The sequence below is a fragment of the Varroa destructor genome, unplaced genomic scaffold, assembly GCF_002443255.2.
Source record: "Varroa destructor unplaced genomic scaffold, Vdes_3.0 BEIS01000002.1, whole genome shotgun sequence".
In the NCBI taxonomy this organism is placed as follows: Eukaryota; Metazoa; Arthropoda; class Arachnida; order Mesostigmata; family Varroidae; genus Varroa; species Varroa destructor.
Genome location: NW_019211455.1, coordinates 33,781,576 through 33,796,575, shown reverse-complemented (window position 1 = coordinate 33,796,575; position 15,000 = coordinate 33,781,576). Strand labels below are relative to the sequence as shown.

The 15,000-nt window shown below is 37.4% G+C and overlaps 1 protein-coding gene across 1 annotated transcript; it reads right to left on the bottom strand.

Annotated features, from left to right (window-relative positions):
• Positions 1-772: 772 nt before the first annotated feature.
• On the bottom strand, positions 773-14,992 carry LOC111245228 (uncharacterized). Its single transcript, XM_022793298.2, has 6 exons — positions 14,795-14,992; positions 5,714-5,989; positions 5,041-5,312; positions 4,515-4,754; positions 3,671-3,929; positions 773-3,464 (listed from the first exon to the last, which is right to left on the bottom strand). The coding sequence occupies exons 2-6, from the start codon at positions 5,835-5,837 to the stop codon at positions 3,235-3,237; spliced, it is 1,125 nt and encodes a 374-aa protein (XP_022649033.1). The 5' UTR covers positions 5,838-5,989; positions 14,795-14,992; the 3' UTR covers positions 773-3,234.
• Positions 14,993-15,000: the final 8 nt, after the last annotated feature.

The window sequence follows — 15,000 nt, the reverse complement described above, 5'->3', positions numbered from 1 at the left end:
CGGGTAAAGCATCGCAGCTATTCAGTAAAATGATAAACGCAATAAGGTACAGGATACAATGCAACAGCTATCTAATAACGTGCTGTTTTCTACAGCGTTTTTTTTGGCTGGGTCTGAGGAGAGTAAGCTAGCGCGCTCGCCAGGGGGCCACTTGTACTTACACTGACAGAATAAAACCGCCTATTCTGTGCTCTTATGGGTAATGAGACGACTATATGTCGCCGTCCGTTGTGCGACCGACTACACGGAATATGACTAAAACTGACCTAGAACGATACAGCCTTACTTGCTTCACATTATCTCTGCTGAAGAGACATATTTTCTGCAATACAGAAAAGCTGGATTTATCAAAGTCGTTATTCGAAATTTGCAAAATCTAACAGTAACCGCAGTTCCCACGAACTTGCTTAGTGTTTGTAAAGTAACTTATTTCTCTACAGCGTTTTTGGCAATTCAACGTTTATTTAATGCAGAACGCTCTAAAATGATTTATTTCAACCTTCTTATCCAGAATTTTCTATGGTCCTTTATAGGATGGCTTGTGTCGTTGGCCAAACGTGTTCAGTCTCCTAACTGCTTACCTAATCGTTATAATCGGCATAAAATATTTCTGAGAGGCACGCATACCTAGAGTTTTCTCTGAACTCCGCTGCGTTTCAGTGGCGTTAGATTACCCTTGCCACATCTGAAATCAGATTAATCAATTTAATTTAAAACGTAGATAACGTTTAATTAAGTGCTTCTATTTCCAGGGAATAAAAAGTCATTTCCGTTACTACGTATCGTAGACCGCTGTATTTGGGTGGCTCGCTTTCTGTGCCACATTTAGTTGACAAGTGAATTTAGCCCAGTCGATACTTTGTTTGTCGCCGTAAAAAAATAGGTGTACGCAGCAATTGAAATAACGCTATCTATCACAATAAACAACATCGCTTGCCTGATTACAGTGGATTTATCTGTTTAAACAGGATTGCAATACTTACACGCGGCGAATCGGGAACCGACCTTTATTGTCTCAAACGTAAACGTTTGCTCTACGAGCACATTAAGGTTGATCATGGCATCATCGGCAGTGAACTGAATTTTCACATAAAGCCATTCTTAGCATACGGGTAACAGCAAATGCACACACCACTGAATCGAAGCTAAACAAAAGACACTATGCGTTTAGAGAAAATGTTATGGAGTCATCACAAAGCGGATCTTTGATATGACTGAGTCCCTGAATGCAGCAGGGTATTTTTTTATCGCCTCTGCTGATGTTTAATATTTCCTCAATCTCGTCCGGTAGTGCGACAATTGGTCAACTAGTGGCTAGTAATCGGCTTCTACTTAGTCGCCTGAGCTGACTCTCGCATCTATCAACGGCCAGATAATCGGAAACGTCTCTAAAATGAATGCAATCTTAGAATGTACGTGTGTGCGTATGTTTCTTAGACTTAAATAACCCAAGCTAGAGGTAATGTCTGTTAGCATAACGTGCAGTACTATTATACAACTCTTATTTTTACATTGTACGTTACGCTGTCGGCATGTATCGATCCTTCTCCCATACAACGTCGAACCTAACGTAGGACAACATTTTTATATATATAATGAAAGTTTGTTCTTTCGCTGCTCTAAAGACAAATAAATCCATGCTTTGAATTTGGATATATGAGAGAACATGGTAGCACAATGCCGCTCGTTGAACACACTTTCGCTTGACTGTAGGAAAAGAAAAGTACCTAGGAAGTGGTGTGAAAGGTATTAGCCCTGCATACGAAGCGTACAATAGCAAAGATATATTCACGGTCTATGCAGCCGTTCTCATCACTTGTACTCATATAGGATAGAATGAATTTACAACCGAAGACACTCAGGCACATCGTTTCACTCAACTTATTCGCTTTTACAAATGTGTGTTTCGACCATTACCTTATCTAGCGTACTCGTGTCTCAGAGGCAGACAACGAACGCTCTAATTCGGCTAGTACGCTGTTAAGATCCAACTGCTATCGCGACAACCACACAGACAGATAACATACACTCACACTAAAACGTTCATAAAGCTATTATTAATCTTAAAAAGGCCCAAAACGAATACATGATAGCATTCGCACTAGCTTGAGTTCCTTGCTCGAGGTCTTCACTCAAATTTCGGATTTCCACTCGTTGACTGCTAGAGCGGAATAATACTAAGTAACCTACGAAAAGGGTAGGTACTACTGCAGTGCCTTACTTAGATAGAAATATCCAACGCAGCTATTTCTCTAGTTGGTGCTTATGCTAAAATTCATTTTCAAGCAGCATCCTGTTTAGACCTGAACGATAATAATCAGATGTTACATAAAAACTTTCAGTAGCCTCGAACACTCTGATCCTGTTCACCGATCACCTATTTTCGCCATTCAGGGTATATTCAAACCCAGAATTTACGATATTCTCGCGGCCACCTAGTCAACCCTATCTATTACAATGGTTAGCATATTTAGCAGATTGAATTCAACGGAAAAATCTCTTATCGATGTTTAGCAGTGTGATGGCGTGAGAATAAATCTAGCTCGACGTAAAAGGTCTTTCTAACATCTATAATTTATCTTAATTACTCGTACTTGTCTCCATGGATATACCTCTATTATTAGCAGGACGCGTGTTAAAAGATAACAGTGAACGTCTTCTATATGTATATATATAGTAGCAAGTGCTTAGCCCAACATACGCGTTTCTCTTTCTTCGACCATTATAAACATTATTTAAGCATTTTATCGTTGTAGAAGCATTGTACATCACGACGTTCACCGTTATCCCACCATCATGGAAAAGATTGTGCCAATATTTATAAAAATACTGCTGCAGTAGTTAAATTTGAAAACAAAATTTAGGTCAACCCGAGGGAACTCGTTTTTCTTAAGAGAGTGACGCTTTCTGAGAATGAAGATCGTTTTACTGTACAAGTATAGAATTGTATAATGCTAGAAATCTCTCAAATACTGATTGCAGGAGCTATTTACTAACGAATTCTTGCCATTCACACGACAACAAAGATGCCGGACGATCACGACGGTCACAGATCCAATGCCACTAATTACTGACGCGCGTTCTTATATATATCTTCTCTCTGCTAAAACAATCATCTGTCATCACGAGTATCAAAATATCAATTAGTGAAAATGATTGTTCCTCTTTTTCCTATTATGTCTAGACAAAATAGATAGCATTACATTGGTAGTGTAGCTGCTGGGCGTAGTCAAGCTATTGATAGACAGGGACGACCTCTTCAATGGTTGTGCGGCAAACAGGACAATGATCGTAGTATCTTACTGACTGATTAATACATGGACCACAAAAGGAAAAGTGTCGGCACGGAAGAACAACAACACTGCGCCGGCGGTCACTACAAATGACACATAGACGAGACTCTTTCTCTGCCTGGAGTTGCCGCTTTATAGAATCAATACGCGACACACGCGATGACCGTTGGCCTGCAATGGACGGAATAGATGGCATCGATTAAGAAACTATTACTAGTTGTTTAATATTCTCCTCGGAGTACTCCACTGTATCAGATACGCTTTCTAATCTACGTAGTTAGCAGTTCAACATATTATAGTCATTTGAAAGATTCAGTAATGTAGAAATAAAGCGACAACTAAATAATTTTAATTAATAAAAAACATTCAGGTTGTACCAGGCTTTCTCTGTCTCAGATTGTAGGGCGGCGTCGACTCAAACGATGATGAAGGCGAAGAGTCAATCTCCTCTTCTCCTCCGGGGCTTCCAGAGGAGGTGCCGCCTATCCTATCAGGCAGTGCTTGCAACCAGCTTAAGGAGAGTGAAGCGTTAACTCCATTGCGAAGTGTCGACAGTACTTTCATAGTTACGTGATAAGATCGATGGAGAAGCAAAGCTCGGTTCAAGTAGATAGCACGTATAGTGTAATGAACCACCTGAACAATAATGTCAATAGAAGTTAGAAACACAAAAGCCGGCTCAGTTGGAAGCTTGATGGAGCTTGTTCAATAAAACAGTATCATATACTTCGTATTTCGATTGCTTAAAGCTAGTCTTAGATGGAGGACCTTTGTAAGTAATTTCAACAGCTTACAGCTACATAAACTTACATACTATAAATAAATTAAGAAACATAGATATTGTAATGTAAGTGATACTGTACGAGAAAATACATATTTTTTTATGAGAAAAAAATATACGTATATAAGACAGTAAAGCCTTACAGCGGTGGGATAATCTTTAGATCAAGCACAACGTAATGTTCCTATTTTAGGTCAATGGGCATTACTCATCCCCAGCTCTTAGTAGAACTATATAATGAGTGCAACGCAGGATACCATACGCTTTCTGACACATATTGTAGTACGTCTTGAGCAAATATACGTAACCCTTGGCAAATGAAGACCCACTGTCTTACCGAATAGAACTCACCATGATTACTGAATAGTTTCTTCGATCAAGTACATCTATTATATATATATATATATATATATAACAAACTAACTAACTAACTAACTAACCATTAGCAAGGTGATTAACAGAAAAACGCCGAGGTAAGCTTCTCCAGGTAGACCCCGAAAGAGGCTTCGTGCATTGCGATATTGTAGGCACACTCCATCAGTGATATTGTAGACTACACTTATGGCAACCTCTTTCGTTGCCAGCCATCCAGCCACTAGTGCTCGACAGGCTTGTTTTGCACCATTTGCCAGGCCAAGCGGTATCGTGTGCAACACGAGTACTAGACTTTTGGCGCCAACCTATCACGAAGTAGAGAGGGAGGAGAGAAGAGATTAACGGCGACAATAGCAGAAAATAATGACGATTAATCATGATTCTGTTATACGCAGGACGAAAAAACATAACAGACTATTCGAGACATTCAAATAGAACGATGTTGCCACCGGTAAAACATTTATGAATAGTATTCGGCCCCTTTTTTTCGAAACACCTCATAGTTTCATAACTACGTACTATGTACTGAATGTGAATCTCTATCGCATCAAGCATCTGCGTTTTTGGCGTAATGTTGAATTTCATAATCACCTGTGTGAGTTGCTTGATAGCGTCCAGGATAGAGCTGATTGTGACATACACCGAGGTGCCTACCCCTATTACAACTGATACAAAAGATGCGAGAGCTGAGAGGAAAGCAAAAAATAAAGTAGCTACTAATTGACAACTAAGGTTGACCAATCCTTCCGCGACAGCCACCAACGCTGCCACGTATCCACCTAGATCCTCAACAAACTGGCCTAGATCAAAAACCGCCATCTTGATTAGTGCCAGCAGCGTCCGCGTTCCCGTCGTCACGTGACCTGTATAGATAATTTTATTGCATGTATTGAATAATTCGATACTCTAATATCAGCGGGCAGCTCATTAGGCCATACAAACAGTAACACTAGCCTTAAAGGTACTTCTATTTGAATTAAACATTTGGCAACCCTAAGCAGTGGTTCCGGACGTGAAACTCGGTGCACTTAGATATTAAACGGCGATCCGTTGATTTGACGATAATTTAGTTTTTCGGCAGGCAATCACACGAAATTCAAGTGTTTGTCGTGCCAGCTCATAATAATCGTTTTGCTTAAGGCGTTAAGCATTACTTTAGACAGCTGGCTGCCAACACAAACGATTAGATCATCTCATCTAAACATATTGAAGTGCATGGGATGCTTTATACGTAATTTGTTCAGTATTTATGATATCAACGTACCAAAAGCCCATGACAGTAACGTAAAGAGCGCCTCTCCTAGGAAGTAGTTAATCCTTATTGTGTAGCCGACTAGATCGGTAACGAAATTAATTGCTGCGTTGACGCGTGCTATTATTGTCGCCATCGCAACTCTTCACGCAGTCTTATACCTTCGGTTACACTGCTATGGTTAGTTGGTTTCTTGCTAGTAAACCGAATGGAAACGAAGCTCTGCTTAAGATCAGTGCTTCGACGAATTGCCTTGGCCCATTCACAATGATGACAGTGCCAGTGAACCTGAAAACAAATTATATTTGCTTATTATCACAATCCCCAGTTACTAGTATCGTCGATCTGAAATCTTAGGGAAAATAACAGTTGTTGTAAATCAGTATTGCAAAAGAAGAAGCGGTTATTATCATAGTGCGTGGTGGCTTGAAAGCTAGCAACTTTCTTGCGAAATTTTGGACTTCAGATCTTACACAACAATTTTCTGTGTGCCACTTCCGAAGCATTTCCACACCTTTCTCCTTACGTACTGCTTGATGTTCTGAAGGTCCATAAAGTACGACTTTGTCTCCTACTTAAAGATGGAGTTCTGATGAAGCGACCGCAAATCCCGATGTCTTTCGTTACTATCCTAATCAATCCTCAACAAAAAATAGGACTAATTCTCTGATTGCGCAAAACTTGTTTATGACTTCAAATCTTGCGTATCTACTTTTATGCAGGAGTGCCGTACGAACCATTCTTCATGGCTCAAACATCTTGTGTTACGATATTTGCCCCCAAAATGCTCAGTGACCTCGACTCGTTTTTGACCCTAAGTTATTCTAACACGCATACTAATCTTTATCGTACTTTGCAATTTATCTTGGGTTATATTCGCATGGAGTGGGGCTGTACCTGTAAGATCAGATGTCGTAAGGGCCGACATAATCCAGCTGCAAACTGTAATTTTGTTTGAAGCCCACAATCATTGCATTACTACACCTCCGATGCCGTATCAAATACCGTCACCGTATAAGATCCGCAAATATATGCCCAAGAAGGATCCTCTTTTACTTTGCTTTCATAAAAAAAACTATATACGTATTGTAAAACTAGTATTATTAAGTAAAAAAAATGGCAAAAAGCCTCTTTTGTATTTTGTCTCCAATATACCTTTATGCAAGCAAAAAGTTGCAAGTGATTGTGCATTATTCTTATAGGAAAAGGCGGCGTGCACGGGTGGTTCAGCATCTGATCGGTAAGCTTCATAGCATATACGTTCTTCAAATAAAAAACGTTCTCGTACCACATACAAAAATGGCAAAGAAGATCGCTCTTTCTTTGTCATAGTGCATCAGGCATTTAAGACACAGTTAATACATACTCGAGAAATGGTAACATTCTTGTATTGCTTGCCGCCACGAGCCTACGTATATATATATATATATATATATATAGTATAGTACGTATATATTTTTTACAATTTTGCTGATTCATCACGAATGATTATATTACCATATTATAAATCCCTAATGGTTGAAGAGTATGCATAATTGCTTTTTGAAATTCTTTTTTTACTGATGTGCTACACTGTGGCCAAGCTTTGACTGCCGTCTCATCCATATTACTAAACTTGCGTCTTGAAGTGGATGTGCCTTTTTCAAAACACAGCAACGATGATATTTTATAAACGAAAAACTATATATACGGTAATATTTTGAAGCTAATATAATGTTCAACGGCGAAATTTATTGATAACAAAACCGTTCTAAAAAATTCGCAAAAAGTAATAAAGATCTCTTACGTTTACCGAATTTGTCACCTTTCTCGCTTTATATCATTTTTTTTATTTATTTTGCTATTCGCTTGCTGCAAGCCAACTTTCAATGCGTTTCTTGGTAACTTTTTAAGCTTGAAATTTTCCTTATGTTATGGTATTCCTTTATCTTGATACATAAATGACAAACTTCTTGGCTTTTTTCCGCCAGAGTCTTACGTATGGTTGCAAGACTATTGCCGCAGGCAGTAATCTATTGTATTCTTCCTCTAACGAAATGGCGGTTGAATATTTTCATATGAGCCCGTGTAACTGGTACTTATGGGTGTTAGTCAAAAGTTCTCGAGGGGCTGAGTAGAAATGCAGTTCCTACACCCAAATTCCAGCGTTCGGGTAGAACTTGCCTTTGAAAGGCAAATCTTAGCATAGCGCGTTATGTGGGAAAATGTTTCTAAATACCAAAAAACCGTTTTACTTATGCGGCTATAACAAGGCAGTGATTTTGAGTAACTTTTAAGAGAATTTCACATGGGTGTCTATTAAAAAGGTGCTAATACAGCTGACATTTAAATGAAACAGTTTTTCTTAGCTAAGCCATATTCGCATTTATTATATTGAGAAAGGCAGATTATTAATAAGCTGACAGTGTTTCAGTAGTATAAACAATGGTAGTATTAATAGCGATAGATATTTATATAGAAGAAAAAGATACTTTCAAAGAAACCTCGAAGTCCTTTCTCGGGTGTGCTGTCCCTGCTGTGAGTATCCCGTCATTCAGCCTGGTTATAACACCGATCTACCTAATTAGTCTAGTTCGTAAGTGAACGCAAACTGTTTGTACCGTTTACTGTATAAAGTGCACACTCTGGCCGGTGGCAAAATATTTTTATGCCTCATTCTATCTACGTCGCATCTAAAGCCTACTATATGAGCAAACCGCTTTGCACTCATTTGATAGCATCTACGTGTTTTCTCCTATAAGATAGTCAAACTTCGGGACAGTATGAATATCTCGGAACAACGAGACCCTTGTAAAGATTAATATCAAGTACAAGCTTTTGAATCACAAGGTACCCGAAAATGAGACTAATTATTTGATGCCGCCTAAATTATCTGGCCCATATGGAGACTGCAGTCAAGCTCCCGCAAAATTGTAACTTCAAGTTACTCGTCGACGACTGGTTACATTACCTAATAAGTATTTACTAGACTATTCTGTGTGAGATATAGCCATACATGCTTGGATAGACATAGTCATGCCACTGTTGGCATCACGCATGCACAGCGTTCACTGCCGGGTGAAGCAATAAGCGATTCCACACACTATCAACGAAACCGTATAGCTTCGAATCATTAGCATAGAGCTTGTGTAGATCCCTGGTTTGAAAAATATCCCTTACACCGAGACAAAAACTATAAAATAGAAGAGAACTGAGGGAAAAAAACCTTAGATTACACTCGAGTGGCATGCTCCACTAGGACTAAAGGTGTCATTAATGTTAATATAGACAATTTATTCGTCGGCTAACTTCTTATCCAGTTCATGGAACAATAATCAACTCTTAGGTTAATGAACTTTGCATTTAAAAAAATCGTGAGTAAATGAGTTTTCGAATTAGCTGCCACAAAAAATGTTAAAATGTCAAAAATATTCTGCAGTAAGTATATGTTTCTTAACACCAACCGCTAGTCCTTGACGAATCACTATTATTTCATATAAATGCGAAAATGTACAGCAATGACGGTAATAAAGTATATTCACAAATTTCTGTTTAAAAGTTTAAATTACGTTACACTTACGCAGATGTCTGTTGAAAATATCTTAAATGGCATATTTCATGCTTCCTGAACAAGCAATGGAACGTAAATGTTTCAGGAGATTGTTCAGTTATTCGTGTTAACCATTGTGAACCCACATGATTACGCACCGACACCTTTAGGTTTAGGACACATTCCAGATCAACTCTGTGAGCACTTTAATTTTGCAACCCTGCAGTAACAACGCAGTCTGAACTAAGCCTAAGATGCAATTATCGACATCGATTATTATGACATGGATAGAAGCAAGCAAAGATCGCCTACCCTTCCTCAATGAAGCACATGGAACAGGCGAAAGCGTGTTTGTATATTATTTTGTGTGTACTCTTACATCACGAAAGACTCTCGCTCCATGTAGCCAACTTCAGAGATCTTGTTATTCAATGGATGCTGCTGGTTTAATAATTCTTTCGGCATTTGCAGTACCTGTGCCTGTCTAAAAACAATTACCAGTATAGTATATTTAAGCTACATGTCGAGGCTTTCAACTATTTGAAACCTTAGTCCTTTTTATTAACCAGATCAATGTTGGTTTATACATATAGCTGAGAACATATTCCAGGTGGGAAAAAGTCGTTTTCGAAAGTTCTTCGTCCTTCCATCCATCCAACATCCAACGTCGAACAAGCTGTTCCAGGCTCGATAGTCGGTTGCTTTAGGTCATCTTTGTTTGCATGTCTACTTCTAATCAACATGGGCTACTAGGATGAAAGCACGGCACCATTTGAAAAATGGTTACTACAGTTACGTTGACGTAAATGAAAATCCAAGCAAAAGGATTGTTATCTCTGCACAATAATTTTTTTTTTTATAAACCTGCACGAAAGGCAGCTGTAGCAAGCAAGCAAGCAAGCACCGTATTTGGCTAGTTGCTTTTTTACGAAAAAATCCACCAAGGATTATGTTAGCCTAACCCTCGAGCAAACAACCGGTCTGAAAATGAATCATCACACACCAATTATCGATATCGCAATCGATATTGAGTACCCGCAACCCACGAAGAAATCCACCCCACTACGTAGTCAACGAAGGAGATCTGTTAGATAATGAGAAATCGCAACCTTGGCGAAAACCTTACAATTTCTTGTTTACGTACGTATCTTTCTCTGTTCTAAAGCAAATTGGTATGAGATTCTACCACGGGTCAGTGTCGCAAATGAACCACTCAAATATACCAGGATGCAACCAGCCCCTTTTTCTCCTATCCTGCCGTGACGAACACTCAGTTTAAATTAAACTATGATTATATAAACTCTTCTTGATTTAGTAAAATATTCTTAGAGATGCTAGACTACGTCGACTAAGCCACGTGGTACTCACATCAACACCGCACGACGTTCTTTACGTCACCTGTAATAAAATCCAAGTCGGCGGTAACCTAGCATATCACAGTTTTATATATTATTATATAATGGTGTCTAAGGAACAGGACCAATAGGATTATAACGTAAGCAAAATTATGTATCTTCTATTATTTTATTTGATATATTAAAAGTAAGTATTTTCTAACAAAAAAAAGTTCATTCTTAACCTGTGATGGCGTTCCACAAACATATGAACTCAAATATTTATATTTTCAATGAACAAAATACGTGTAAATATCTAAAACCAATTCAATACTTGGGATCGGAACCGTAAAAGAATTAAATAAATATATAAAGCAAAGTTGACCTTGCATGGAAGGTTAGGTCAATATAGTTTTCTTAAATATCGAAATTGTATGATTTTGAAATAATAGGACAATTTTAATTTCATGTAAAATGCTGTGATCTAGACAGAAAAATAACAAGACGCTTAAGAGCAAAAACAGTTTTGCAACTTGACGCAATATTAAGCTATCAGCAAATCAAAATTACAAAAAAAAAACATTAAATATAAACTTTTTAGTGTTAGTTATTCCAAGATACGAATGATCGTTCGCATTTATGTTGGATATAATAACATTGTAACTAAATTTAGCTTAGACGAGCTGTTAGTGAGTTAACACGGGATAGAAAAACGAATAATTAGTAGCTGTCATGATGCGCATCGAAGGAACTCTCGTCAAATAGTAGTAATTATGCAGAGAAGAAAGACACCTGAGAATCGGCAAAGGAAGATGCAACGCAAGATGGAATGTTTGCGGTCAGACGAAAATTAGATCGTTGAACACATGTCCATATAACAAAAACACTTTTGAAATTTTGGAATCAATTTCTAATGAACAGTGGGAATGAAACTGAACTTCAGAGAATCAGATCAAATAATTGAGAGCATCTGGGTATGATTCCTAAATTGTGCGTAGATTTAACGCGGAAAACCCAAACACTATATGGTTTCGCGAGCTAGCCGAGCTATTTCACCTTATCAAAAACATATCTCACGTTCGACATAATGGTGAATGACTACGTTATCCCTTACTGCGTACAGGATTTTATGATATCAACAAGAATTGAAAAAATAAGATTCATTGAGAATGGACCTCCAGTGACTACAAAATACGATGAACAGGATACGCGCCAGTAATTTAATGCGCGCCGGTAATTGGATAAGCTTCAAAACGTAGAACGCTCAAACAATAGATATCTTAAAATAGGCAAGAAATTACTTGTTGTTGAAAAAAAAATTGTTAAAAATGACACATAAACCAATTTCGCTGGCAAACTATTCGTCATCAACCGGAATGGAAAGGTGTTGAATTTTTGGTTAGAACTAAATATATTACAACGAAAACATAGAGGTACTCGCTTCGTCTTCTATCCTCGTTGCAGGTGGGGTACCGCACGATTGTGTGTAAAAAAAATAGCACATTTAGCGAAGAATGCACTTAAAATAACAGTATCGAGATTTTTTCACCTTCATTTTTGAAGCACTTTTTAAAACTTCACTGAAAATTCTTCTAAAATTCAAGCGGAAGAACGCAGCACACCTACGTTGTTCTAGGAGTCGTACTTTGATCAATGCTTGTATGTACACAGTGTGTAGTGTTGACGGAAGAAATTTGCCTATTATGTGGCGCCAGTAGAGATTGGCTGCAGGCATCGATAAACGGTATATCTGCGGCGGCAACGCTGTACGATTTGAAGATTTCTAAAACGGGACAGCAATTATATGTTCTAAAATTCAAGTTTATTGGTTAATATTATAGTCTGTTGGAAAGATCGATCCTTTACTCCACAAATTAACATTAAGTTATTGCATTATTAGTTATAAATAATTTTAAAGCGTGCTTGCCACCTAGATGTTCAGTTTAATCTGCTAAAAGTGGCATTATCAGAATAAAGGAAGTCTGTTCCACAGTTATATAGAAGCGCCTTCAGAAAATTCTCGTCAGAAAAACGAACGAAAAACAGGCGAAACCATCCAAGTATCAGCAATCGCATATAGACTATAAGCTCACCAAAAATTTAGCGATTGGTGGTAAATGTGTTATCGTACCGATTGAAAATTTCACACGTATTCTGACTTTTAAATAACCTTTATTATTTACAACAATATCGGTAGCCCACTATGATGCTACGACTTGCTTTGAATAAGATGAAGAACTTATCCATCGGGTAATAAAATCATATACTGTGGCCTCTGTGTAAATCTGCATTTTCTAAAAAAGATCCTTCCGCTATACCCAATAAAAAATCTGCAGCAAAAAAAACACTACCAGTTTGATTTAAAAGATAAGATGTCATAAGCAAATGCAAACGGAGGTTCAATATGGGTCCTAGCCCAGCCTCCCAAAAGAGTGCAGGGAATACCATAAGCAAACATATTAACGAAACCAAAGAAACAAAACAAATTGGGGAAATGTTCACTAGATTTGCAACAGTAAAAGAAAAGCCATTAATAGAGCTAGACTACATTTTATTAAAGTCTACTGTACCTTATATATATATATATATATATATATATATATATATATATATAAATGTATATATATATAAATGTATCACGTACAACTTCACGTTGTGAGTCAAAGATGGAAACTTTTTAATGAAGCCTTTCTAGAAAAAAAAAGACATTAAAGGGCATATTAAACATTCTAAACCAAGAGTATTTAAGGACAACCAGACGAATCACGGAATAACTTCCTCACTAACAATATGTTCCGTTATCACTTCAATATAATTTACACATTTTAGACCTTGACACAAATATTACATATGTCTCGTATGCCAACGTTTCATCTTTGTCCTCAGCCTGACAGCCAACTTGAGACCTCTTGTATAGCTTGGGTGTCTTTGATTAAAAGCCAAGATATTGCTTTTTCCTTATTCATACGAACTTCCATTTCTCTAAACATGTCCGGGGTCATCGGCCAGGGTTCTCACGCAATCGCAATCGTTTCCGATAGTTGATTTTTAAAAACTGTGCTGTACAATGGAATTGCTGTCTTAATGAAAAGTCTCGTAGCCCTGTGAGCACTACTGCCCGAGCTTGATTAGACCGAATTGATAATTCAAAGGATTAATTCAGTTTCAAATTTGGTTCTTAATTGTAGACCCCTGAACTACAGATAACTGTAAACAATAGATCAGTTTGTAAATACATTGGCGTTTTACTAGTTGTTATAATGATGGTGGAACATTGTCTACAGTTAACCTGCATTGATATTGAAATTATAATCTCTGGAGCGTTCATAAATGTTTCCGTTAACTTTTTTCTTTTTTAACCAATTATATGTATAATTAGGAGAAACAGAAGCTTGCAAATCATCCACATGAGCTCATCTAGTTCACAAAGACTCATAGTGTATAACATATACGAAAAATAGGAAAGTATCCAACAAACGAAACGCAGCTTGTAGATCCTATGTTTAGTTGTGCATAAAGTATCTTACCTACGTCAAAAATTCATTATCAACATACATAAGGATCGTTATAATGCGCAAAAACTTTGTTGACCTAATCTATTAAGAATGAAGTGTCACCTGCTTATCGTTATCATCTCATTTCTAAGCTAAACGCATTTATAGAAATACGTTATACAAGTTTACAGAGGGGTCTAAAAAGTGGCACAAGAAAATTAATGATTGTCTTATAAACTCGATAAAAATTTAAAAATGAAAGTTTACTGATTTAGCCGGGTGGTAATCGGCATTAAGTACAAAATACAAACTATGCTATGAACTTTTCATAGACTTTAACAAAATCCTATCTTAAAACTTTGAAAGTAACTAATTCAATTTTAACTTGTTATTTTTGATAAGAATGATCTGATTGAGAACTAACCATGTAATGGTATCATGCGGAAGATAACAAATAATACAGAAGATCATAGTCTCAAAAGAAATCGATAACATTTGAAAAATGGCCTATCTTTGGTCGCCATCAATAAGGTACCCTTTTCAGTTTCGCAGCCTAGAAGTGAAGTCCTTGAACTGATTTCTTATGTCTGTTTGGCAAAAAAACATATGCCTACATTCAGAATCAAAAGAATTATGATTGCATGCCGTACACGAGCCATACCAGTTCGATGTTTGACTTGTAATGCTACAAATTAAGCAACCCGCAAGTGTGTATCTATGAAATGGCAGTACTCACTTAAACACATTCAGCCATTGTGAAGGGCAGTTCAGCTTTTCGCATTTTAGTAGTCTACTACTTCACAGTAAACCCATTATAACCAGTAACTGTTATATTAAACATTGAACTTTCCTATGCACCTGCACACCAAAATAGGGCATGGCACGACAAAGCTTCACCTAAGAGCAATTGTTTGATAGAAAACAAATCTGCTATATCGTTGA

Excerpts from the sequence above, each read along its gene's own strand:
- LOC111245228 (XM_022793298.2), bottom strand. The coding sequence starts at position 5,837 with ATGGCGACAATAATAGCACGCGTCAACGCAGCAATTAATTTCGTTACC. Across the intron at positions 5,313-5,713 it reads GTTACTGTCATGGGCTTTTG|GTCACGTGACGACGGGAACG; the intron begins GTACGTTGATAT and ends TTATCTATACAG. Across the intron at positions 3,930-4,514 it reads TGTTAATCACCTTGCTAATG|GTGGTTCATTACACTATACG; the intron begins GTTAGTTAGTTA and ends ATTATTGTTCAG.